Below are 24,320 nucleotides of genomic sequence, written 5' to 3' on the forward strand. Positions count from 1 at the left end.
TCAAGAAAATGACCTCTCCCTCACTGTCGCAAAAACAAAGGAGCTGGTTGTGGACTACAGGAGGAATGGAGACAGGCTAGCCCCTCTTGACATCAATGGATCTGGGGTTGAGAGGGTGAACAGCTTTTAAATTCCTTGGCATAAGCATCACTGAGGATCTCGCGTGGTCTTTACATACCAGCTGAGTGGTGAAAAAGGCACAACAGCGCCTCTTTCACCTCAGACAGTTGAAGAAGTTTGGTATGGGCCCCCAAATCCTAAGAACTTTCTATAGGGGCACAATTGAGAGCATCCTGACTGGCTGCATCACTACCTGGTATGGGAACTGTACCTCCATTAATCGCAGGACTCTGCAGACAGTGGTGCAGACACCTTAGTGCATCTGTAAGTATGAACTTCCCACTATTGAGGACATTTACAAAGACAGGTGTAGGAAAAGGGCCCGAAGGATCATTGGGGGCCCGAGTCACCCAACCACAAACTGTTCCAACTGCTAACCATCCGGGAAATGGTACTGCAGCATAAAAGCCAAAACCAACATTAACCATCAGACTGCTTAATTCATGCTTACACAACTGTATTTCTATGTTATATTGACTGGCCTGTTGTACGTACTATTCATTATAAATTACTATAAATTGCACATTTAGCCGAAGATGTAACGTGAAGATTTTTACTCCTCGTGTATATGAAGGATGTAAGTAATAAAGTCAATTCAATGTTGGTGGCTTATAAATGTTGCTGGTGAGCCTGTCTTAATCTGCAGAATATGACTATTTCTGGTTAATCTGTAAGTTCTAAGTGAAGTTTTCTTCTTTTCAGCCCTATCCTATGTATCCAGCGACAACGTCCCTACTAAACGTTGTTCCGAAGCTCAACACTACTGGTCGAGACCTACTGCAGGTAAGGCATATATATTGTGAGGGGAGTAGGTGCGAAAGTCATCACCATTCTGTTTTATCTCAACACTGATTCAGAAACTCACAGACTCACAAGTTTCTGCTCTGTCAAAGAGGGTGGGTCACACTATCTAGTGGTACTGAGGGAGAATCGCACTTTGGGACGGGTGATACTGAGGGGGGATAAACACTGTGAGGGATGGTAATGAAGGAAGGTAAACTGTGGGATAGGTGGTGGTGTGTGAGCTCTTAGAAGAGTCAATTTATTTCGGGAATAAACCCTGAAGAAAGGTGATGAGGACGAAGGAGAGAGCTGTTTAATCTCTGGCAGTGGACTGCAGAAGTTTTCTTCTCGGAGAAAGGCTGTTTTGCCAAGTTTTGTTGAGTCTATGCTCAGGCCATGGCAGCAACAGTGGCTAGTAGCTTGCCAAGGATGGTGTCTGCAACTTTTACTGGATACTGGGATGGATTTCTCAAACTGCTTACATCAGTATATCCTCTCCCAGCTGGAGTACTTGGTCCAGGACGACCAAGTGAAGAGTTTTGTTGCAAATCCTTGGACTTCAGCTTGTATGGAGGAACATCGTAGTGGCCCAGCTGCGCACTGGGAGGGAAGCACTGGAGTTTCATTGCACAGAGTTCCCTGCCTATCTGGAGGAGACTACTATCCTTCCTGTCTTCTTGGCACTGCTCTTTGATAAGTGTAGTGAGCAGGATTTTGATTTCTGACAGGTGGGGCTTTAACATGGCAGGCTGCAGCTCCGAAATGGTGAGACCTATTTCCTATGCAGGATTCGTAGCCTCTGGTGAAAGAATTCCTGTAGGCCCTCCACTTTTAAACCTGATAATTCTTTTTAAAAACATGGTGCAATGTAATATCACTGAACCCCTGAGTGCAACGTAGAAGTTGGCTATTATGGCTGTGTCTGTGGGTGGGGATGAGGGTGTTATTGGGATCGGTAAGGTGCATCACAAGTCCCTTTTCTACCTTTGGTCTACCAGAGAGGAGTCCCTGGCCCTGAGTAAGGGGTTAAGTGTGGAAGGGGTCTTAGTGCCATGAGAGCTGGCGACAGGCCCCGTACAGAAGATAACCCTCTATAATATGCATCTTCACCTCCGCGAAGCAGACCTTCTCACTTATGCGTTCTTTGAGTGAGGTGAGGTCACCGGTCACCGTATACTGCTCAAGCCAGAGGTCGTCTTGGGCATGTGTAGACCCTCCAACATGAGGTATTCATGGAACTGGAATAGCCAGGAAATACTGAGGTGTGTGGGATGGAAGAGGGCATTACTGGATCCGCTGGGCTGAATTACCCTAAATGCCAAACTGCTAACTCCACAGCGGTGGTGCAGGAGGGAACTGCAGGGTCTCCCCCCAGTTACCCCTGCCCCCATTACCCCACTCCATGTTCTCTCTCCCACCATTGTTCCTTCTGACCCTGTGGAGGATGGTAGCAGGGATGAGAACGGTGAGGATGGGTGGGTTAAGGTAAAGGGCAGGAAGGCTAAGAGGAAGAAGAAGAATCTCCAGGCTCTCCATCACAGGAGCAGCAGTCAGAACCTTCCCTTAGTCCAGCCTAGAGGGCATGGATATCTGTGTGGCTAAGCAAGGAGGATGTGGGTCTGAGGACTGAGAGTTCCTCCAAAATGGAGATCACCGGAGCTCCCTGCATTGAGGTACAAATAGGAGGAGGTGCGCATCCTCTGAATCCGAAGATAGGGAACTAGCTAAGGGGGAAGGTTTACCCCTGCAAAAGGCTGTATGCTTGGGGCACTCTTCCTGGAGTAGGAAGATGGTCCTATTAGTCAGGGGCCATCTGTGGAAAAGAGTCTCTGCCGGGACTGCATCCCCTGAACTTGTAGGATTTAGTGTAATGGGTACCCCTGCCAATGAGGTTGTCTAAGGAGTTCAATTTATCCTCCTGGGAGTACTTGGAGTACATGTACACTGGAGAGGAGATTGACACTGGTGAACAGGGGTTACTTGTGGTAGGGGGTTGTCTGGGATGGGGGGGCGGTCTCCAGGATTGTATCCTCCATAGAAGCAAAGCTTCCAGAGGTCATTGGGCCCCAGGGTCTGACGGGATTGAAGTATTCGTAGGTCACCGTCCTCAGCAAAGGAGCAGAGTACCAGGGTCCCGATAAGTAGGGATGTTGCAACTCTGCCTTGTGTTACCCCAGGGGCAAACAGGACAGTGAGGATTGCCTAGGATGCTGTGACATGACGCAAAGGACACTTTTGAAGCCAAGATGGCAGAGGAGCTTATCCCCAACAGTGAGTGTCGGACTTTCACTGTGAAGGAAATTCAGGAGTTCTTAGCTGACTCTCAGTGCAATCGGTATAAAGCCTGACTAGCTGCTGACCAATAGATGGATCTGCCCAGAGTTGTGTGATCCGGCCACACCATCCCTACTTGGTAGCACAATGGCATCAGTGCTGGACTCTGGAGCAAAGGCTCCTGAGTTCAAATCCAAGTCAGGCCACCCCCAAGCACACTATCCATCGGTGCCAGGTTGAGCATTGAGCTAGCCACTCTGCCTTGTTTAAAAAAAAGGGTTGAGTCAGGAACGTTCATTATCGTGACCCGGTTAATCCGAAAGGAGACCAATCCTGACACTGTGCGCCAGACAAGAATGGCGACACTCTAAAAAATAATCCCTCAAAAAGGGAGGGATTCCAAAGTGGCTGGGAAGGAGCAAAGTTGTTTTAGGGAGTTCCTGAAAGCCCTGTTGGTGGTGCATAGGCACAGGGTAAGGAGGCCTGCTCCCGCTAGCCAGGACACTGGCAAGAAGATATAGCACTATCATGAAGGTCACAGTAGCAAGTATTTAATATCAGGGAGTCTTACTAATATTTATTAGTTACTTATTACTTTATTAGATACTTATTTAATATCAGGGAGTTCCACCATCTCTCAGTTCTCAGGGAATGGAGATATGAAGTGAGATTCCTGCAGGAAGCTCACACCATTCCAGGAGACAAATCTACCTAACATGATTATTTTAACCCTGTTCTTGTTGGAACTAGGGTTGGATAGGTTGACTCTGGAATTCCTCTGGACCTGCTGGGACTGACTGCTGAATGCTGACTACACCAGAGTCCTGGGTGAAAGCCTGGCGACAGGTGAAATGCCCCCCTCTTGGCGTAGGGTGGTCGTGGTCCTACTGCTGAAGGAGGATCTTCACTGCCTGAGGAATTGGTGCCTGGTGTCTCTCCTGTGCACCGAATATAAGTTCTTTGCCTGGGCCCTGGCAAATCACTGTCCCAGATGATCCATCCAGACCAGTCCTACACGATCCCAGGTCGGTCCATTCAGGACAATGTCCACCTCGTTTGGGACCTGATCCATCTGTTCCAGGAGGGATACCTATGTATTTAATCCTATCTTTTGTAGGTATGGGAGCCAAATTTTCAAAAATATATCATATTCATTTCTTAGATTATATGTAATTTTTTCAAGTGGAATACAACTATATATTTCATTATTCCAATGATCCATAGTTAAATATAAATCAGATTTCCAAGTAACTGCAATAACTTTTTTGGCTACTGCCAATGCAATTTTTATAAATTTTTTCTGATACTTATTCAATTTAAGTTTCGGTATTGTCCCTTCAATATCTCCTAATAAAAATAATATTGGACTATGTGGGAGTTGTACTCCAGTAATTTGTTCCAATAAAAGTCTTAGATTTATCCAAAATGGTTGAATTTTAAAACAAGACCAAGTAGAATGTAAAAAAAGTACCAATTTCTTGATTACATTGAAAACATTGGTCAGACATATTTGAATTTAATCGATTTATTTTCTGTGGTGTTATATATAATTGATGTAAAAAATTATATTGTACTAATCTAAGTCAAACATTTATTGTATTTATCATACTATCAGAACATAATCTTGACCAGCTTTTTCCATCAATTTTAACATTCAAATCAGATTCCCATTTTTGTCTTGATTTATGAATTCCTGATTTAATTGTCTGTTTTTGAATCAAATTGTACATACAAGATGTAAATTTTTAAATTTTTCCTTTTTGAATTAATATTTCTATTTCACTAAGTTTTGGCATCAACATTGTTTGACCCAGCTTTTCTCATAAATAAGCCTTTAATTGAAAATAACAGAAAAGAGTGTTGTTTGATATTTTATATTTATTTTTTAATTGATCAAACGACATCAATATACCTCCTTCAAAACAATCACCTATATATTTAATCCCCTTTTGGAACCAATTATGTAAAAGTTTATTATCCATTGTAAAAGGAATAAGCCTATTTTGAATTAAAGTTCTTTTTGCTAATAAAGATTTCTTTATCTCATCGTCCATATTTACCTTATTCCATAAATTAATCAAGTGTCTTAATATAGGAGATTCTTTTTTTTCCCCGTATCCATTTGGATTCCCATTTATATATAAAATCTTCTGGTATGTTTTCTCCTATCTTAACTAATTCTATTTTAATCCATGCCGGTTTTTCTTCATCAAAAAAAGACGCAATAAATCTAAATTGATTTGCTTTATAATAATTCTTAAAATTTGGACGTTGTAACCCTCCTAAATCAAATTTACATGTCAATTTTTCCAATGATATTCTTGACATCTTTCCTTTCCAAAGAAATTTCCTTACATATTTATTCAGTTCTTGAAAAAACTTCTGAGGTAATTGTATTGGTAAAGTTTGGAATAAATATTGCAATCTAGGAAATATATTCATTTTTACAGCATTAACTCTACCTATTAATGTTATTGATAACATCATCCATTTATCAAGATCCTCTTTTTTATAATAATGGCAAATAATTTTGTTTATATAAATTTTTTACATCATTATCAACTCTAATACCTAAATATTTTATCCCATTTATTGACCATCGAAATTGAGTTACTAATCGACATTGATTATAATTTCCTTTGGTAAGGGGTAAAATTTCACTTTTATCCCAATTTACTTTATACCCTGATACTTTCCCATATTCTTCCAATCTAAAAGATAATCTTTGCAAAGATTGCAATGGGTTTGTTAAATAAATCAAAACATCATCAGCAAATAAATTAATCTTATATTCTTCTTGATTAACTCTAAAGCCCCCGATGTCTGAATCTGTTCTAATTAATTCAGCTAATGGTTCTATTGCCAATACAAATAAAGCAGGTGATAATAGGCAGCCTTGTCTAGTTGACCTCGTTAAGCAAAATAGTGTTGAATTCTGACCATTTGTAACTACTTTAGCTTGAGGATTAGTATTTAAGGTTTTAATCCATTGTATAAAAGATTTTCCTAACTCATATTTTTCCAATACCTTAAATAAAAAATCCCATTCCAATCTATCAAATGCTTTTTCTGCATCCAAAGCAACTGCCACACTCATTTCCTCTCTTTTTTGTGCCAAATGAATTATACTAAGTAACCGAGTTATATTATCCATTGATTGTCTGTTTTTAATAAAACCTGTTTGATCCATATGTATTCATTTTGGTAAATATTTAGATATTCTATTAGATAAAATTTTTGCTATTATTTTATAATCTGTATTCAACAAAGAAATAGGCCTATATGATGTTGGTTTTAAAGGATCTCTATCTTTTTTTGGCAATACAGTTATGATTGCTGTTAAAAAAGATTGTGGGAGTTTATGCATTCTTTCCACTTGATATATTAATTCCATAAAAGGAGGAATTAATAAATCTTTAAATTTTTTATAAAATTCAGGAGGAAAACCATCTTCTCCTGGGGATTTATTACTCTGAAGTGATCCTAAAGCTTCTTCAACCTCCTTTAATGTAAAGGGCATATCTAATCCTTTCTGTTCTTCCAAATTTAATTTTGGAAGGGTTATTTGTGATAAAAATTTATCTATCTCAGCAATCTTATTTTGTGATTCTGATTGATATAGTTCAGTATAAAAAAATTTTAAAGTTTCATTAATTTCTAAAGGTTTATAAGTAACCTTATTTACACTTGTTCTAATTGCATTTATTGTTTTAGAAGCCTGTTCTGTTTTCAACTGCCAAGCAAGAATCTTATGTGATCTTTCACCTAATTCATAATATTTCTGTTTAGTTCTCATAATTTTTCTGTACGATATGTCTGGAGTGTATTATATTGTAATTTTTTATTAACAAGTTTCTTCGTTTTTCTTCTGTCATATATCTTTGAGATTCTTTTTCTAACTTTATATCTTTTTCCAATTGATCTATTTCTGCCATGTATTCCTTCTTAATTTTAGATGTATAACTTATAATCTGACCCCTTAAATATGCTTTCATCGCTTCCCATAATACAATTTTATCCTCAACTGAATGTAAATTTGTATCCAAAAAAAATTGAATCTTTTTTCATAAAATCACAAAAATCTTGACGTTTTAATAAAATTGAATTAAATCTCCATCTATAGATCGATTCCTCCTTATCCATCATTATCATTGTCATTATCAAGGGGGAATGATTTGACAGTATTCTTGCTTTATATTCCACACTTTTCACTCTATCCTGAATATTTTTTGATAATAAAAAAAAATCAATCCTTGAGTAAGTTTTATGTCTATTTGAATAAAATGAATAATCTCTTTCTCTTGGATTAATTTTTCTCCATATATCAATCAGGTTTAAATCTTTCATTAATGATAAAGTTAGTTTTGTTACTTTTGATTTTGTAGCAACTTTAGTTGACCTATCCAAAACTGGATCTAAACAAAAATTAAAGTCTCCACCCGTTAATATTTTATCATGTGCATCAGCCAAGTTCAAAAAAACTTCTTGTATGAATTTTGCATCATTTTCATTTGGTGCATAAATGTTCATAAGAGTCCATGATTCTGAAAAAAATTGACAATGTATAATCACATATCTCCCCACAGAATCAATTACTACATTTTGTATTTTAATTGGTAAAGCTTTATTAACCAAAATTGCATCTCCTCTCGATTTTGAATTAAATGAAGCTGCAATGACATTTCCAACCCAATCTCTCTTTAATTCTTATGATCTGTTTCTGTTAAGTGTGTTTCTTGTAAAAAAGCTATATCTCCTTTCATTTTCTTAATATATGATAAAACTCTTTTTCTTTTCACAGGTCCATTAAGTCCATTAACATTAAAACTTAAAAAATTAAGTAAATTAATCATTCATAATACCTTGGGAACTCTTTAAAATTCTCCATGTTGCTATGAGTCTCTCCCCAACCATCCAGGCAAAAAAGAAGAAAAATAGAAGAAAGGTAACTAATATATAAGAAAAAAAACCAAAATACCCCCCCCCACTAATGTTGCGAATAAAAAGAACACAACATCCCCCCCCCCCATTTTACGGGTCATGGCAATCGCCATGATTGTACACGTGAAACTCACAGCCATCGATCAGGAGCTCCTCCAGCTCCCCTGCAAAAAAAAAGAAAATATATTAGTGAAGAAAAAAAAAAGAAAATAATTAATGTCTCTACTCCCAATTAATACTCTTCAACTATTTTTTTTCCTTATAAATGTCCATCAAGTCCAACCTTATTTCAGTCTTCATCATTAGTCCACTTCATTTCTATAATTCTTTACTCCTCCTCGTGGACATCAGGTAATTCTTGTACAAATTTCTCCGCTTTCCGGTAGTCAACGAAAAATCTTTCTTCGTTATCCAGGAAAATTATCAATTTTGCTGGGTAGCTCAATAAAAATTTATAGCCCTTTTCCCATAAAGATTTTTTCACTGGATTAAATTCCTTCCGCCACTTCAGAAGATCGTAACTTATGTCTGGATAAAAAAAACTCTTTTCCCTTCTATTATCAATGGCCCATTTCTCTTTTTAGCACCTTGAGTAGCTGCCTTCAAGATCATTTCTTTATCTTGGTACCTTGAGCATTTTATCAAAATTGATCTTGGATTTTGATCTTGTTGAGGTCTTGGTCTTAAAGCTCTGTGTGCTCTTTCAATTTCAATTACTTGGCTTCCTTCTTTCATTTCCAAAATTTTCGGAATCCATTCTTGAAAGAATTTTATTGGATTTTCTCCCTCTGTACCTTCCATAAGACCAACAATTTTAATATTATTTCGTCTACTAGAGTTTTCAAGCGCATCTATTTTTTCCAACATCCGTTTTCTTTCTATTGTCCAGGCAAGATTATTGTCTTCTATCTTATCTATTCTTTCAATGTTTTCTTCCATTTTTACTTCCATCTCTTTAACTTTATTATCCATCGTTTTGTTTTTCCACCACATTATCGAGTGTAATCTGCATCCTTCTTATATCTGTTCTTATAGCTTTTAATTCATTCATCATATATATCAGGATATCTCTTATGTCTCCATTAATCTCTTCCTTCTTTTCCTCTTCTTCTTCCTCTGTATTTCCCAAAGAGTCTGATTCCACTTCCGATTTCACTTCCAGCCGTAGTTGGGAATTGTAGTTTTGTTAATATCTGTTCATTCATACTTGTTTCTTCGCGCATGCGTTGTTCTTGCCGTTTCTTCTTAGAGACCGCCGACATTGCTGCAACTTCCTGTCCCGCATCATCAGAAGTGCCATGCACTTCGTCGGGAGGAGATCCAACTTGAGTCCGAGGCTTCGCCGAGACGGTTAGGCCTTTTTCCCTGCTGATTTGCGCAGTCTTCGAAGTAGTAGCTTTCTTCTGTTTCGGTTTAGGAGCCATATCCAAAAATAATCCCGAGTTGCTTATAAATAGTTTCTAGTAGGTACTTGTTAACTCTTCTTCATTTAAACCCTATTTCATTACTTTTTACGAGGGAGCTGGATTCCCAACGTCTCGATCCTACGTCATCACGTGACGCCCCCCCCCCCCCCCCCCCCCCCGACTGCAGGTATTAAGCTAACTGGCATATAGTTGCCCGTCATTTGCCTATATCCTTTTTTAAAAAGTGGCATGATATTTGCTGCCTTCCAGTCCGCCAGGACCTGCCCAGAGTCTAGAGAGTTTTGAGAAGTGATTACCAACATGTCTACTATAACCTCCGCCAATTCCCTCAGCACCCTGGGATGCATCCTATCAGGACCAGGGGACTTAACGACCTTTAGGACCTCTAGTGTGCTCATCACTATCTCTTTAGTGACAGTGGTTTTATCAAGATCTTCACCTCTCATTTCGTCCTTAACATCCTTCTTTGACATATTAGACGTGTCCTCCACCTTGAAGACCGACACTGGGTCTCTGTTGCTGCCTTGAGTCTTCTGATTGTGGAGAATGGTCAGTCGCTGGTGTGTGTATATATCCAGCTAGCAACTCTCTTCCTCGGGACCCTACAGAAATACATGTATACTGAGCACCCTCCGAGGAAGCATGTACTGGTGACACATTTTTGTTGCCGAGGGCATTGCCTTCAGGATGGCATGTGATCCCAGTGTGTGCATCAGCTGTGCCGCTATGTGGGAGCTGCTAGGGTTTTTCCAGGAGCTATTGTGGGTCTGGCTTAATGTGTTCTGGTCAGAGTGCTGCTGCGTCACAGGGAGCAGTGCTCGTGCTGTTGGGGGGGGGGGGGCAGGTAGGACATGGATGGAGTTGTTTCCCATCCCACCATGGTGGGTGTGGAATTGCTGTGGCTGTGGCAACCCCTGCTCTGCTGGAGGTGCTAGTGGGACCTAAATCCCGAGATCTCCTTTGGGAGCTGGTCATGAGACGCCTCGCAGGGGTCCTGCTGTGCCAATCCGCGATGCGCCAAGACTGTTCCTGTGCGGGCTGTCCTTGCACACTTTTCACCTCATTGCTCTTATCTGCCTTCTGAACATGCCATGGCAGTCCTTCTTAGCATCAGGTAGTAGGGAGGCCCCCAATGGAAGCCTCAATGGAAGGTACAGGTCTTTCCCTTGTACTTTGGGGAACTAGAGTGGAGGGTGTGGGACAGAGCAGTACCATGTAATAGACTCCTGAGCAGGTACGCTCTTACCCCATCGACATGTCTTTTCTGTGGACACAAGGAGTCAGTGTACCATGTCAATATAGAATGTAAGAGGCTACACCTCCTGGTTGAATCTATGAAAGGGCTGCTTCTCAAGTTTTGGCTGCATTTCTGTCTCATTTTCCACGGTTTATGGGCACCCAGTAAGAATGGAGGGAGGGTCCCTCATAGGATGTCTTGGTAGGCTTGCTCTGGTGCCTGGTCAAACTGGTCTTTCTCGTGTGCATGTAGCGGGCTGTCGAGGGCTGTGCCTGAGCTGACTGCCTGCCCCTCTTCCAATGTTCATCTGTGCCGGGGTGTCCTTAGAAAGGGAACATACGATCATCATGGGTTCAGTGGCTTATTTCTGGGAACAGTGGGCCCCCGAGGGAATTGGGTGTATTATAGATGCTAATAATTGTATTTTAATTTGAATTTAATAATTGTATTGTAACCACTATCCTTTGTATGTCTTTTGTGTTTGAATAAAGTTTTGTACATTTTACAAAAGGGGGCAGTAACAAGGGAGTGTCACGCTATGGGAGGGGCATTACTGAGGAAGGGTTACACCATTAGATATTTTTGGATGCTGTACAGTTTTTGACTGCTGAAGAAGGTGCCCCCATTTCTGTGGTTGACTTTATATCCTTGTGCCTTGTGTTTGCAGAACCTGTTGAAGTGTAACCCGGTGCAGAGAATTTCAGCTGAGGAAGCCTTACAACATCCCTACTTTGCGGACTTCTGCCCTCCCTAAAGGAACACCTGCCCTTTGGCACTTTCCCAGTCTCATACCCACCCCGTGTCACTGGACCTGAAGGATTAACTGAAACTCGAGCTGCCTCTCCCCTCTCTGTGCTTCTTGTCACAGTCATGACCAAAGTGGTGGACCCTTGAGGTGATCTCATTGTGGGCAGGTTCTTAAGAATGAGAATCTCACTTGAAGCATTGGTGTGTTTGTCTGGAAGGATTTTTATTTCAGCATTCCATACAGAGCATCATGAAGAAGAGCACTTTTTGTCTGTAAAGAATTCATCTGACATTTGTACAGTCAGCTGTCTTGTTTACACATTTGTATCCTTATTCACAAGTGTGTCGTGCATCAGCAGGTGTGACTTTGTGCACAGGTGTGTTGCTTCTGTATATATGCTTTTATATCATGTGTTGCCATGTACTTAGTAATGATAAATGTCCCAAGTACTTTTCTTCTGTATGTTATTTTCATTACGTGTGTAATTATGTCACTTTTTGTTAATGTATGTTAAACATGCCCTTCTCTATCATTTCTGCTCTCCCTCATCTATGTCATTACTAGTCAGTTACAGGTTAGTGCTGTGTGGTCTCTTTGAGTGGGGTGTGTGTTGTCAGTGCTCCTGGGGTCTGTATGTTATCATGGATTAGCAGATTTGTGTGATTTCAGAATATTTTGTTCACTGTGTTAGTGTGAACTCATGGCAATGAACCTGTGGTCATGTGTTGTGGAGAATGACTTTGTTTGGAGCTTATCATTAGTGAAAGCACTTTTTTTCAAAGAAATGTGAAACTTTCAAAAACTGTTTATAATTTTGTTTGTTGTTGGCAGGTGCATGTGTTTGTGCACACACTTGTACATGATGTCACTGTTTGCTATTGATGTGTGTGTAGTGTGTAATATATGCTCCGTGTGTCTCTATTAATGTGCTTTTGTGTACGTGTGTGTGTGTGTTTAGGGACCCTTTATTTTTTGCTGGATGTCCCTGTCACTGAGTGAAGATTCTGTGGAGCTCAGATTCCAAGAGTCATCTTATCAGCATCCACCCAAACCTCACAGCTTGACCTCACTACTGAGCAAGGTCTCACTTAATCTGGTTCAGCAGTATTGTTGGAAATTCCAGTTAATGCACTTATTTCAACATTTAGGCTACTGAATCATTCCAGTTCCTCTTGTGTTTTGGTAGCAAAGAAAGTAAGCACTTGTCTGTGCAACATACTGTAGCTGATAAATATCAATCTGCAAGCAACTTGTAAACCATGGCAGAAAATCATTATGGTATAATTTACTGGAGTGCCAAACTTTATACCTCCTTGAGGGAAAAACAATTAACAAAAGTGGAACGGTTTGAAAATTTCATTATTAAAGCAGGTGGGCAATGCAGGAGATTCCATCAAACCCAAGCAGTGACTGGCTGAAATACTTTCTATTTCACATTTACCTGTAATTCCTGATTGTTGATAATACAAAGGTTGGAGGTGTTGTGGATAGTGTGGAGGGCTGTCAGAGGTTACAGCAGGACATTGATAGGATGCAAAAGGGCTGAGAAGTGGCAGATGTTCAACCCAGATAAGTGTGAAATGGTTCATTTTGGTAGGTCAAATATGATGGTAGAATATAGTATGAATGGAGTGGAGGATCAGAGGAATCTTGGGGTCTGAGTCCATAGGACACTCAAGGCTGCTGCGCAGGTTGACTCTGTGGTTAAGAAAGTATACAGTACATTGGCCTTCATCAACCATAGGAGTGAGTTTAGGAGCCAAGAGGTAATGGTGCAGCTATATAGGACCCTGGTCAGACCCCACTTGGAGTACTGTGCTCAGTTCTAGTCGCCTCACTATAGGAAGGATGTGGAAAACATAGAAAAGGTACAGAGGAGATTTGCAAGGATGTTGCCTGGAGTGGGAAGCATGCCTTATGAGAATAGGTTGAGTGAACTCGGCCTTTTCTCCTTGGAGCAACGGAGGATGAGAGGTGACCTGCTAGAGGTGTGTAAGATGATGAGAAGCATTGATGGTGTGGATAGTCAGAGGCTTTTTCCCAATGCTGAAATGCTAGCACGAGAGGGTACAGTTTTAAGGTGCTTGGGAGTAGATACAGAGGAGACAACAGGGGTAAGTTTTTTTTCCCGCAGAGAGTGATGAGTATGTGGAATGGGCTGCCAGCGACGGTGGTGGTGGCAGATATGATAGGGTCTTTTAAGAGACTCCTGGACAGGTATATGGAGCTCAGAAAAATAGAGGGCTGTGGGTAACCCTAGGTAATTTCTCAGATAAGGACATGTTCGGCACAGCTTTGTGGGCCGAAGGGCCTGTATTGGGTTGTAGGTTTTCATGTTTCTATGTAAAGAAATTGGTAAACAAGCCATTGGGCCAAATAAAGGTAAATTCAGGAGCATTTCCTGAGCTGAGGACCCAGGCACAATGTGCCTAGTAGAGACACAGAAGGCTGTAGATGCTGGAATCTGGAGTAACAGACAAGATGCTGCAGGAACTCAGCAGGATTAAGCTGCATCTGTGGAAGGAAACGGATAGTTTATCTTTCAGGTTGAGTTCTTTCACTGGAAATCTAGATGGAAGGTTTCAGCCCGAAACATTGAGTGTCCATTTTTGTCTATAGCTACTGCTCATCGCACTGAGTTTCTCCAGCATCCTGTTTGATGCTTCAGAATGCCCAGCTCTTAGTGTGGATTAAAACAGTGGGAGATCTCTGGTCTTTCTGTCCATTGTCTGAAATGTCTGGAGATTCCTCCTGAAATGGATCAAAGGATTCTGATTAATCGTTTCCACGTTCAATCCAAGGCATTGAATGTGTATTTTATGATGTCTCAAAGAAACCCAAGTGAGAGACTGAGCTGAGGGGTACAGAGGGAAAGTTTCCATTAAAGGCAGAAAACTGAAATTCCACAGCATTCAGGTCTGGTTGAGTTAGTGCGGGTAAGACAAATGTACATCCATCAACAAGCAACATGGAAAACTTTATGTTTTGAGTCACTCAGGAAAGGGCGGACCTGCATAGGGGTCCTGCACAAAATTAAAGTAGATGTGAAGGAGCAACACTGCTGGAGGAACTCAGTGAGTCAAGGGGGAGGGGGATGTGGAATTGAGATTTCAGGTTGAAACTGCATCAGAACTGAGAGAGATTATCAGTATAAAGAGGTGTGGTGGCAATGAGATGGGAATCTGAGGTGATCAGAGAACTGAGGAGGGGTGAAAGATACAGTGAAGGAATAATTGTGGATCACATGGTCTCCTCTATTGCCATGGTGAGGCCACACTCAGGTTGGAGGAGCAACACTTTATCTTCCATTTAGGTGGCCTACAATCTGATGGAATGAGCATCAATTTCTTGAACTATTGTTAATGCACCCCCCCCCCCCTTCAGCCTTCCCCATTCCCATTTCCCTCTCTCACTTTATCTCCTTACCTGCCCATCAGCTCCCTCTGGAGCACCTCCAATTCCCTTTCTTCCATGGCCTTCTATTCTCTCCTATCAGATTCCCCTTTCTCCAGCTCTTGATCTCTTTCACCAATCGACTCCCCTCTCACAGTTTCACCTATCACCTACTGCCTTGTACAGTATTTCTTCCTCACCTCCCCAACCTTCTTACTCTAACTTCTCATCTTTTTTCTCCAGCCCTGATGAAGGATCTCGGCCTGAAATGTCGACTGGTTACTCTTTGCCATAGATGTACCTAACCTGCTGAGTTTCTCCAGCGTTTTGTGTGTGTTGCTTGGATTTCCAGCATCTGCAGATTTTCTCTTGTTTTAGACTAGAGAAGCATGATTTGATTTTAGAACAGGAAGTTGTGAAGGGATCTGACAGGTAGGAACAGGCCACTCAGACTTCCTCCCCCATTCATGTCAACCTTCTGCATTAATCCCATCTGCCAGGAGCCTTCTAATACTAGGTGACTTCAATGCTCATCCATAAATTCTCAAGCACAGTCAGTGATCTTGTTGTCACCACTCTCTTCGGCTGTGTTTTCCAGATACCACTCTCTGAATATGTTCCCCTCAGATCTCTAAATTTCTTTCCCCTTACCCTATATCCTCCAGTTTTATCTTCCTCTGAGAAAGGGAACAGTTTCTGCAATCTCCTCTTTCTATACCCCTCATAATTTTATATACTTTGATCATCCCTTGTATTCTCCTCCACTCCAGAGAAAACATAATAGAAATGCTCCACCCCAAAAAACATCCTGGTGAATTCCCTGCATCCTCTCCAGTGCTTTCACAAACAGTATAGTGCAGTGACTGGAATGCACATCTTATTCCAGCATTTTCTGCTTTTATTTCACATTTCCAACATTGGCAGTCTTTTGGTTGAAGTCATGAGAATGTTCCAGTTTTACCGTATTATAAGGAAAATATTGAGCCTCAGGGCTACAAAACAGACTTAACATAGATAATACTGGACCTAAGACATTATGGTCATTGGATAAGTTAACAGGTCTGCGTTCTCTGTGTTAAATCTGTCACTGATTTGTTTTAGCTGGTTACTCCTTTTTTTTGTTCAGTGAATGTATTTCTTAGGGAAGTAAATAAATTACATCAAACCACATATAGGCCCTCTAGTATACAAACACCCAAGTTATAGACACATATCCTACAAATGAACTGCAACAGTTAGTAGTTAGGAAGCTGAGTTGAGCTGAGAGCACTGAACATTCTCACTTCTCAGTGAGGCCTACTGGCAGACACTCTTTCTGTGCCTGCTTGCTCTCCTGTTACAGTAGTTTTGTGTCTCTCTCCCACATAGTGATATTCATTTCTGACTTACAAATAGCTCAGGTCATCAACAATTCTCAGGAATAGAACCTGGGGGCTTCCCATAGTATCTATAGTGCTGGTTCTAGGTTCTCTACTCAGAATTACTTTTATTATCACCGGCATGTGTCATGAAATTTGTTAACTTGGCAGCAACAGTTCAATGCAATACATAAAACAGAAGAAAAATAAATAAATAACAGTATATGTATATTGAATACCATAGATTTAAAATTGTGCAAAACAGAAATAATATATATTAAAAAAGTGAGGTAGTATTCATGGATTCAGTGTCTCTTTAGGAATCAGATGGCAGAGGGGAAGAAGCTGTTCCTGAATTGCTGAGTGTGTGCCTTCAGGTTTCTGTACCTGCTACCTGATGGTAACAGTGAGAAAAAGGCATGCCCTGGGTGCTGAGGGTCCTTAATAATGGACACTACTTTTCTGAGACACTGCTTCTTGAAGATGTTCTGGGTACTTTGTAAGCTAGTACCCAAGATGGAGTCAACTAAATTTACGACCCTCTGCTGCTTCTTTCAGTCCTGTGCTTCCCCTATACCAGACAGTGATGTAGCCTGTCAGAATGCTCACCATGGTACGTCTATAGAAGGCTTTGAGTGTTTTTGTTGACATACCAAATCTCAAACTCCTAATGAAGTTTACTTACTGTCTTGCCTTCTTGATAGCTCCATTGAAATGTCGGGACCAGGTTAAATCCTCAGAGATCTTAACACCCAGGAACTTGAAACTGCTCACTCTCTCCACTTCTGATCCCTCTATGAGGATTGATATGTGTTCCTTTGTCTTGCCCTTCCTGAAGTCCACAATCAGCTCTTTCGTCTTACTAACGTGGGAGTGCAAGGTTGTTGCTGCAACACCACTCCACAAGTTGGCATCTCTCAGTCCTGGATGCCCTCTCATCTCCGTCTGAGATTCTACCAACAATGCTTGTATCATCAGCAAATTTATAGATGGTATTTGAGCTATGCCTGGCCACACAATCATGGGTATAGAGAGAATAGAGCAGTGGGCTAAGCACACACCCCTGAGGTGCACCAGTGATGATAATCAGCCAGGTGGAGATATTATCACCAATCCACACAAATTGTGGTCTGGTTGGGAAGTCGAGGATCCAATTGCAGAGGGAGGTACAGAGGCCCAGGTTCTGTAACTTATCAATCAGGATTGTGGGAACTCTGATGATTCCCCGAGGAACAAAGACCATTAAGGGAAATTTAATGGTGTTCAACATCAGGAAGGTGTTTTCATTAAGGAAATGGGAAATTTACTGATCATGGCAGGATTAGTAACCAGAGGTTGAAATTATCAATTTATGACATTTGGCAAAAAGCAAGTTCACAAGAAGCTTTCAAAGTGAATAGTGATGGAATTTAATTGTGTGAAAAAGCAGGGAAGTAGGGTCAGTTCAAAGACTTGGACCCTGCTTTAAGATTCCATGACTGAAAAAAAGATTGGACATCAACTGAAAAGCTTTAACAATCTTTAATCAAAACGCACAAAGATTACAGAAAATAACTCTTACATTTACACCAAGTCCATAGCACCCAGCCACAATGTCTCTTTTTATCTGAAATGAATTCAGGTGGATGTGAACAGAACAATGCTCTGGAAGAGATGTTGCAGTGCCCACTCAGTACCAGAGACCAGAACTCACTAGACTGATAAACACAATATAAACTAAGCTAATGTAATACTTAAGTTTACTTGAGCAGATTTTAAAAGGATGAATTTAAACAAGGGTCTATCTGTTGATTGGACACAGATTTCACTTGCCCTGTGCAGTCTGGGAGAATACAGAGTGGATGGAGATGGAGAAGCAAAAGTTGACCTTGGGATCATGGTTCTGTGCTAGTGTCAGGGCAGGGAAAACTGAAGCCATGTTATTTCCATACCCTCCCTGACCCTGCATGATGAGAATGGAACAGGGAAGGGGACATCACTCCAACACCACTTTGAAACTGATAGAAGAAGCTGCAGGCGGTTAAATGGAGAATTGAGTCCCCAAGGCTGGTTTGCTTCAAATTTTACAGATAGAAAGAGGCAATGGGAAGGAGCTGTGAGCTGTTGGGCACGCCAGCAGCTGATCACTCACGATTCCCAAATTTCAGGAAGAAGATGAAGATGAAGATAATGTCGACGTAGAGACAGAGTGCAGCGAAGATGTACTCCTCGGGACTCAAGGAGTAGCGCTTGTTCCCTACCAGAAGCTGCGTATCATAAGCCAGGAACTATCAGAGAAAGGACAAAAGGGTGAGGTGCAGCCACATACACACCAGTCCAACCACCAGCAGGGAGCAAGCTCTCAGCCATGAAACAGTTGGTACTACAGCAAAAACATGGCAAAACATTAGTGCAAAAGTAAAACAAAAATTTGTCCCTGTTAATGAGACGGTGATTTCAGAAACAAGCACTATGATCAGAAAATTAAAAACTGATTTAACTACTGATATATGTTAAGCATTTTTTTTTTAAAATGAACTCTAAAATGTAAAAAGATTAAACACAATTTTAAAATCTGGACTTGAGCTGGCTGTTACCACGGCCTCTTGGCAAGTGTTCCCTCCCTCTTCCCCCGGTGACGTCAGTGTAGATGCAGTTTCTGTGCTCCTGTGCTGGTTGGTAGGTTGCAGACAAAGGGACAGTCGGTACGTGGGAGGCTCTTAAAAGGGAGATAATGACAGTTCAAGGTTTGCATGCTTCTGTTAGAATGGAGGGCAATGTTGACAGGAGCAGGGAGCCCTGTATGATTGTGGCATGGGTCAGTACAAGCAGCTGGAATCAAGTGGATATTTGGGAGATCTAGGAGTGAATTCAGAAAGGAAACCAAGAGGGCAAAAAGGAGTCATGAGATAGCTCTGGCAAAAAAAGTACTTTATGTTCTGGAAAAAAAGAGTAAGAAGAGAACGGAGTTCATCAAATTCCAAAATGGACATCTTTGTGTGGAGCCATGGGAGGTGGGCAAGCTCCTTAAAGTGTATTTCTCATCTGTTTTTACTATGGAAAAACACATGAAAATTCTGAAACTTCAGACAGAGATTGGGGATGTCTTGGGGCTAATCAACCTTACAGCAGGTGGCTCAAAGTGTTTGAAGATAATCAAATCTCCAGGGCCTTGTCAAGTATATCCGAGAACACAGTGGGGAGCCAGAAAAGGAACTGTGGGAGCCCTGACTGAGATATGTATGTCATCATCAGCCATGGGTAGGCCTCACCTGAACTGTGTTGGGACTGGATGCCTGGCAAATTACATTACCACGGTTGTAGATGGCTTTAAATGAACAAGGAGCAGGGAGGAGTAATAAATCAGGAAGAAATTAAAAAGCAGTAGCATAAATAACAATAGGGAATCTGACAGAGTGTGATGTGCAGAGCAGATCTTGTAAAGAGAAGTATGCAAAAACAGCAAATCCAGAATTGTAAATATCAATGTTTAATGCTCATCATTTGAATTAACAGCATTTGCACCAAGGTCGGTGAGTTAACAATAGGGAGAAACAGTATGATGTAAACGTGTTTGCGTAGTGAGGAGAAGTGGATGCTCAATATTCCAGGTTATACACTTTTCCAAAAGAACAGGCCAAAGGGGGAAGGAGGTCGGTTGGCATTGTTAATCAATAAAGGTACCTGAGCAGGGTGGAGCATATATGGGGAGATATCAAGGGTATGCTTGAAGGCAAGTGCAATTATCATGGGGGAAATTATTTGATGAACTAAACTGGCAAGGGTATGATGGAAGAAGAATTTGTGGAATGTGTCTGGAATTGGTTTTTAGAGCAGTGCATTGCAAAAAGTACCCCAGAATGGGCTGATTTAGATCTGATCTTGTGTTCTATGTTTTTATAGAAGGGTATAAATCATAGGGGGCATAGATATGGTCAATGCACACAGCCTTTTTACCAGCATTGGGAAATCAAGAACTGGAGAGCCCAGGTTTAAGAGATTTAATGGCACCTAACAGTGGTAAGTACACAGAATGAGCTGTATTAAAAAGAAAGGAATACAAAGTGACAAGGACTAGTTGAGGACCAGAGGTCTGAGAGGGTTTTAGGATTCAGCAGCAGAAGACTAAAATGCTCACAAGGGAGAAAGTGAATTTTGAGAGACTAATTGCATGTCATATGAAAACAAACAGTAAACATTTCTACAGTAGTGTAAATAGGAAGAAGGTGCCTAAGGTAAAGTAGGGCCTCTGGATCCTGAACCCTGATCCCAAAGGATCATCCATGATCATTGCAAGTAACACATAATATAAATTTATTTACCAGAGTAAAGGCAATAGCTCCAAGACCTGCATAAACGGTGTGTAACCAGGGCAGCTGAAATCAGAATTGCAAAGAGCAGTTAGTGGCACTCACATTACTCACTTATCTGGAGATTCTGGATGTGTATGGGAAATGGTCTCTGTCAAGAGCCAGTGACCACCTCTTTGCCTACTCATCATTGCTGTTAGTCAAAGCATTGTTCATGAAAGCTGCAGGTTGGTGAGCAAAGGTGGCAGATCAAAGAGGATCTGCAGAACCCAAGGGAAGAGGAGGGAAAGATTCAGAAGGATTACTTTATTTCCAGCTCTTCAATCACTGGACTCCTTTGCTAGCAAATATTTCTTGCTCTCAATCCTCATTGTGGGATGTTTCCTGTTCAGAAGGATTGAAGTGTTGCTCAAACAGGCTGCAACACTCCTGTCCTCTGCTGCAGCCTCAAAGATGATCAACAACTCCTTACAGAATTGAAGTCTCAACAGTAATACCCTCCATCCCAAGAATAAGCACGGGGGTCACAGGAACCATATCCTGGTGATAATCCCAGTCTGTTCTCTTTGTACCAGTTACAACTAATACTTTTAGTATTTTCCTTCTTTCTTTCTGCCCAATATTTCCTGCCGTGTGTCCATCTGAAGCAGCAAACATTTACTTACGTATCCAAAGGGGATGGTGAAGCCCATGACCAATCCCGTCAGCAGCAGTGCAATGGTCAACCCAAACAGCAGGCCATGGCAGGTGGTGAAGTCAAACTAAAAATGAGAGCAGCTGTCAGTAAAAAGACTGCCTTGTAGGCAGAGCCCCTATCCACTGCATGGAAAATGACCACATTGACTACAAGAACCAACACCTTACATCCCTCCAACTTACAAACACTCTGTCATCCCATCGGGCTAACTTGCAGAAGCTTGGTACAACAGCACTCTCTCAGTATTGCCCCTTCTACAGCGCATTGCTTTCTGAATACCCAGGTTGTGGATTGTTGGGCTCCATCAGTATCAGCTGTAGACACAACTCAGCACATTTCAGAAACCAACCTTCCCTACGTAGACTGTCTATATTTTTTGCTACCTCAGTAAAGCAGGTAGCATAATAGAAGACCTCACCCACCCCAGATATTCTCTCTTTTCCCCAACCTCTCCCATCGGGCAGAATGCACAAATACTTGAAGCTCAAGGACAGCTTCTACCACATGGTTATAACACTCACAATCTACCTTGTTATGACCTTGCACCTTATTGTCTGCCAGCACTGTACTCTCCTGGAACTGTAATACTTTAAATATTTTGCATTGTTAATTGTTTTCCCATGTACTACTTCAAAGTGATGTGATAAAATGATCTGTGTGGCATACAAAATAAAGATTTTCACTGTACCTCAGTTCATGTAACAATAATAAACCAACTTACCTCATGTGCTTGAAAATTTAAACAAAAACTTGCACAAACCTTTGTCTGGAAGGAGAAGATGGTAACTGTAAAACAGACCAAGGCCGTGATCCCAATGCACAGTAGCACAATCTTTGTGTTGTGGTAGCTGGAAGAAAGAGCAGACGTGAGCTCTCTGCACCCACAATTAAACTGAACAAACCATATTACATATGAAAATATTGACTATTGTTTATGTGAAAAGTTCAGTATTAGAATCATAAAGTCATAGAAAAGTACAACATAGAAACAGGACCTTCAGTCCATGCCAAACCATTTAAACTGCCTACTCCTATCGACCTGCACCCGGATCATGGCCCTCCATACCTCTACTATTCATGTGCTTATCTGAACTTCTCTTAAACGTTGAAATCAAGCTCACACACACCACTTGTGCTGGCAGCTTGTTCCACACTTCCAGCACCCTCTGAATGAAGAAGATTCCCTTCATATTCTCCTTAAATTTTTTCACCTTTCACCCTTATCCCATGATTTCTAGTTGTAGTCCCACTCAACCTCAGTGCATTTACCCTGTCTATGCCCCACATAATTTTGTATACCTTCATCAAATATCCCCTCAGTCTTCTATGTGCAAAGGAAGAGTCCGACCCTATTCAATCTTTCCTTATAACTCAGGTCCTTCAGCCCTGGCAACATCCTTGTAAATTTTCTCTGTACTCTTGCAACTTTATTTACATCTTTCCTGTAGGTAGTGAATAAAGCTACACAAAATACTCCAAATTAGGCCTCAAAACTATCTTTTACAACTTCAATATAACATCCCATCTCCTATACTCAATACTTTGATTTATGAAGGCTAATATGCCAACAGCTTTCTTTGCAACATTATCTACCTGTGATTCTCCTTTCAATGAATTATGGACCTGTATTCCCAAATCCCTTGTTCTACAGCACTCCTCAGTGCTCTACAGTTCACTGTGTAAGACCAGACCTGGTTGGTTCACCCAAAATGCACTTTGCACTTGCACTTGTCTGCATTAAATTCTATCTGCCATTTTTTCAGCCTATTTTTCCAGATGGTCCAGATGCTGCTGCAAGCTCTGATAGTCTTCCTTGCTGTCCACTACATCACCAATATTGGTGCCAAACACAAATTTGCTGATCCAGTTAACCATATTAACATCCAGATCGTTGATACAGATGATAACAATAAACCAAGCACCGATCCATGTGGCACTCCATTAATCACAAGTCTTTAGTCAGAGAAGCAACCATCTACTACCACTTTCTGGCTTCTCCCTCAAAGCCAACATCTAACCTAATTTACTACCTCATCTTCAATGGCAAGTGACTGAACCTTCTTGACCAACCTCTCATGCAGGACCTTGTCAAATGCCTTACTAAAGTCCACATAGACAACATCCATTGCCTTGACTCTCATCAACTTTCCCGGTAACTTTCTTGAAAAACACTAAGATTGGTTAGACATGACCTACCATGCACAAAGCCATGCTGACTATCCATAATTAACCCATTTCTATCCAAATATTCATATATTGTATTTAGTCCCTTAGAATACCTTCCAATAACTTTCCCACTACTGGTGTCAGGCTCATCAGCCTGGTTTATTTTTAGAGCCTTTCTTAAACAATGGAACAACATTAGTAATCCTCTAATCTCTGGTACCTCACCTGTTGCTAAGGATGATTTAAATATCACTGCTAGGGCCATTGCAATTTCTACACTTGCTTCCTGCAGGGTCTGAGGGAAACACCTTGTCAGGCCCTACAGACTTATCCACCCTAATTTGCCTCCAGACAGCAAATACCTCCTCATCTGTAGACTCTATAGGGTCCATAAAGTCAAAGCTGCTTTTCCTCACTTGTATAGACTCTGTATATCTCCTGAGTAAACACAAATGCAAAAAATCCATTTAACATCTCCCCCATCTCTTTTGGCTCCACGCATGGATTACCATTCTGATCTTCCAGAGGACCAACTTTGTCCCTTGCAATCCTTTTGCTCTTAACATATCAGTAGAATCCCTTAAGATTCTCCTTCATCTTGTCTGCTAGGACAACCTCATGCTTTCTTTTAACCCTCCTGATGTTTTTCTTAAATGTTCTCTTTCATTTCTTATACTCCATAAATACCTCATTTGTTCCTACCTGTTTATACCTTCTATGCACATCCTTTTCTTAACCAGGTTCAATATCTTTTGAAAACCAACGTTCCCTAAACTTGACATCTTTACTTTTTATTCTGACCGGCACATACAAGCTTTGTACTCACAAAATTTCACTTTTGAAGGCCTCCCACTGACCAAGTACACCTTTGCAAGAAAACAGCTTGT

The 24,320-nt window shown here is 41.0% G+C and overlaps 2 protein-coding genes across 4 annotated transcripts in view; one reads left to right on the forward strand and one right to left on the reverse strand.

The window, feature by feature from the left end:
* The window catches only part of cdk5 (cyclin dependent kinase 5), a 68,861-nt gene extending 54,430 nt beyond the window's left edge, over positions 1 to 14,431 (forward strand). Inside the window, exons 9-11 of one of the 2 annotated variants that reach the window (XM_073045237.1) lie at positions 823 to 903; positions 9,368 to 9,468; positions 11,450 to 14,431. In XM_073045237.1, coding sequence (XP_072901338.1) covers positions 823 to 903; positions 9,368 to 9,447 — 161 coding nt within the window. In that variant the 3' untranslated portion in view covers positions 9,448 to 9,468; positions 11,450 to 14,431. The remainder of the gene's footprint in view (positions 1 to 822; positions 904 to 9,367; positions 9,469 to 11,449) is intronic. The other variant, XM_073045244.1, reaches the window with a different exon arrangement.
* Positions 14,432 to 17,787: 3,356 nt separating this feature from the next.
* faim2a (Fas apoptotic inhibitory molecule 2a) overlaps positions 17,788 to 24,320 on the reverse strand; it is a 41,841-nt gene continuing 35,308 nt past the window's right edge. For both annotated transcript variants that reach the window (XM_073045221.1, XM_073045230.1), the window contains 4 exons: positions 22,028 to 22,115; positions 21,236 to 21,331; positions 20,583 to 20,636; positions 17,788 to 18,548 (listed from right to left, as the gene is read on the reverse strand). In XM_073045221.1, the coding sequence (XP_072901322.1) occupies positions 18,405 to 18,548; positions 20,583 to 20,636; positions 21,236 to 21,331; positions 22,028 to 22,115 (382 nt within the window). In that variant the 3' untranslated portion in view covers positions 17,788 to 18,404. The remainder of the gene's footprint in view (positions 18,549 to 20,582; positions 20,637 to 21,235; positions 21,332 to 22,027; positions 22,116 to 24,320) is intronic.

This window comes from Hemitrygon akajei, chromosome 1 (assembly GCF_048418815.1).
Source record: "Hemitrygon akajei chromosome 1, sHemAka1.3, whole genome shotgun sequence".
Taxonomy (NCBI): domain Eukaryota; kingdom Metazoa; phylum Chordata; class Chondrichthyes; order Myliobatiformes; family Dasyatidae; genus Hemitrygon; species Hemitrygon akajei.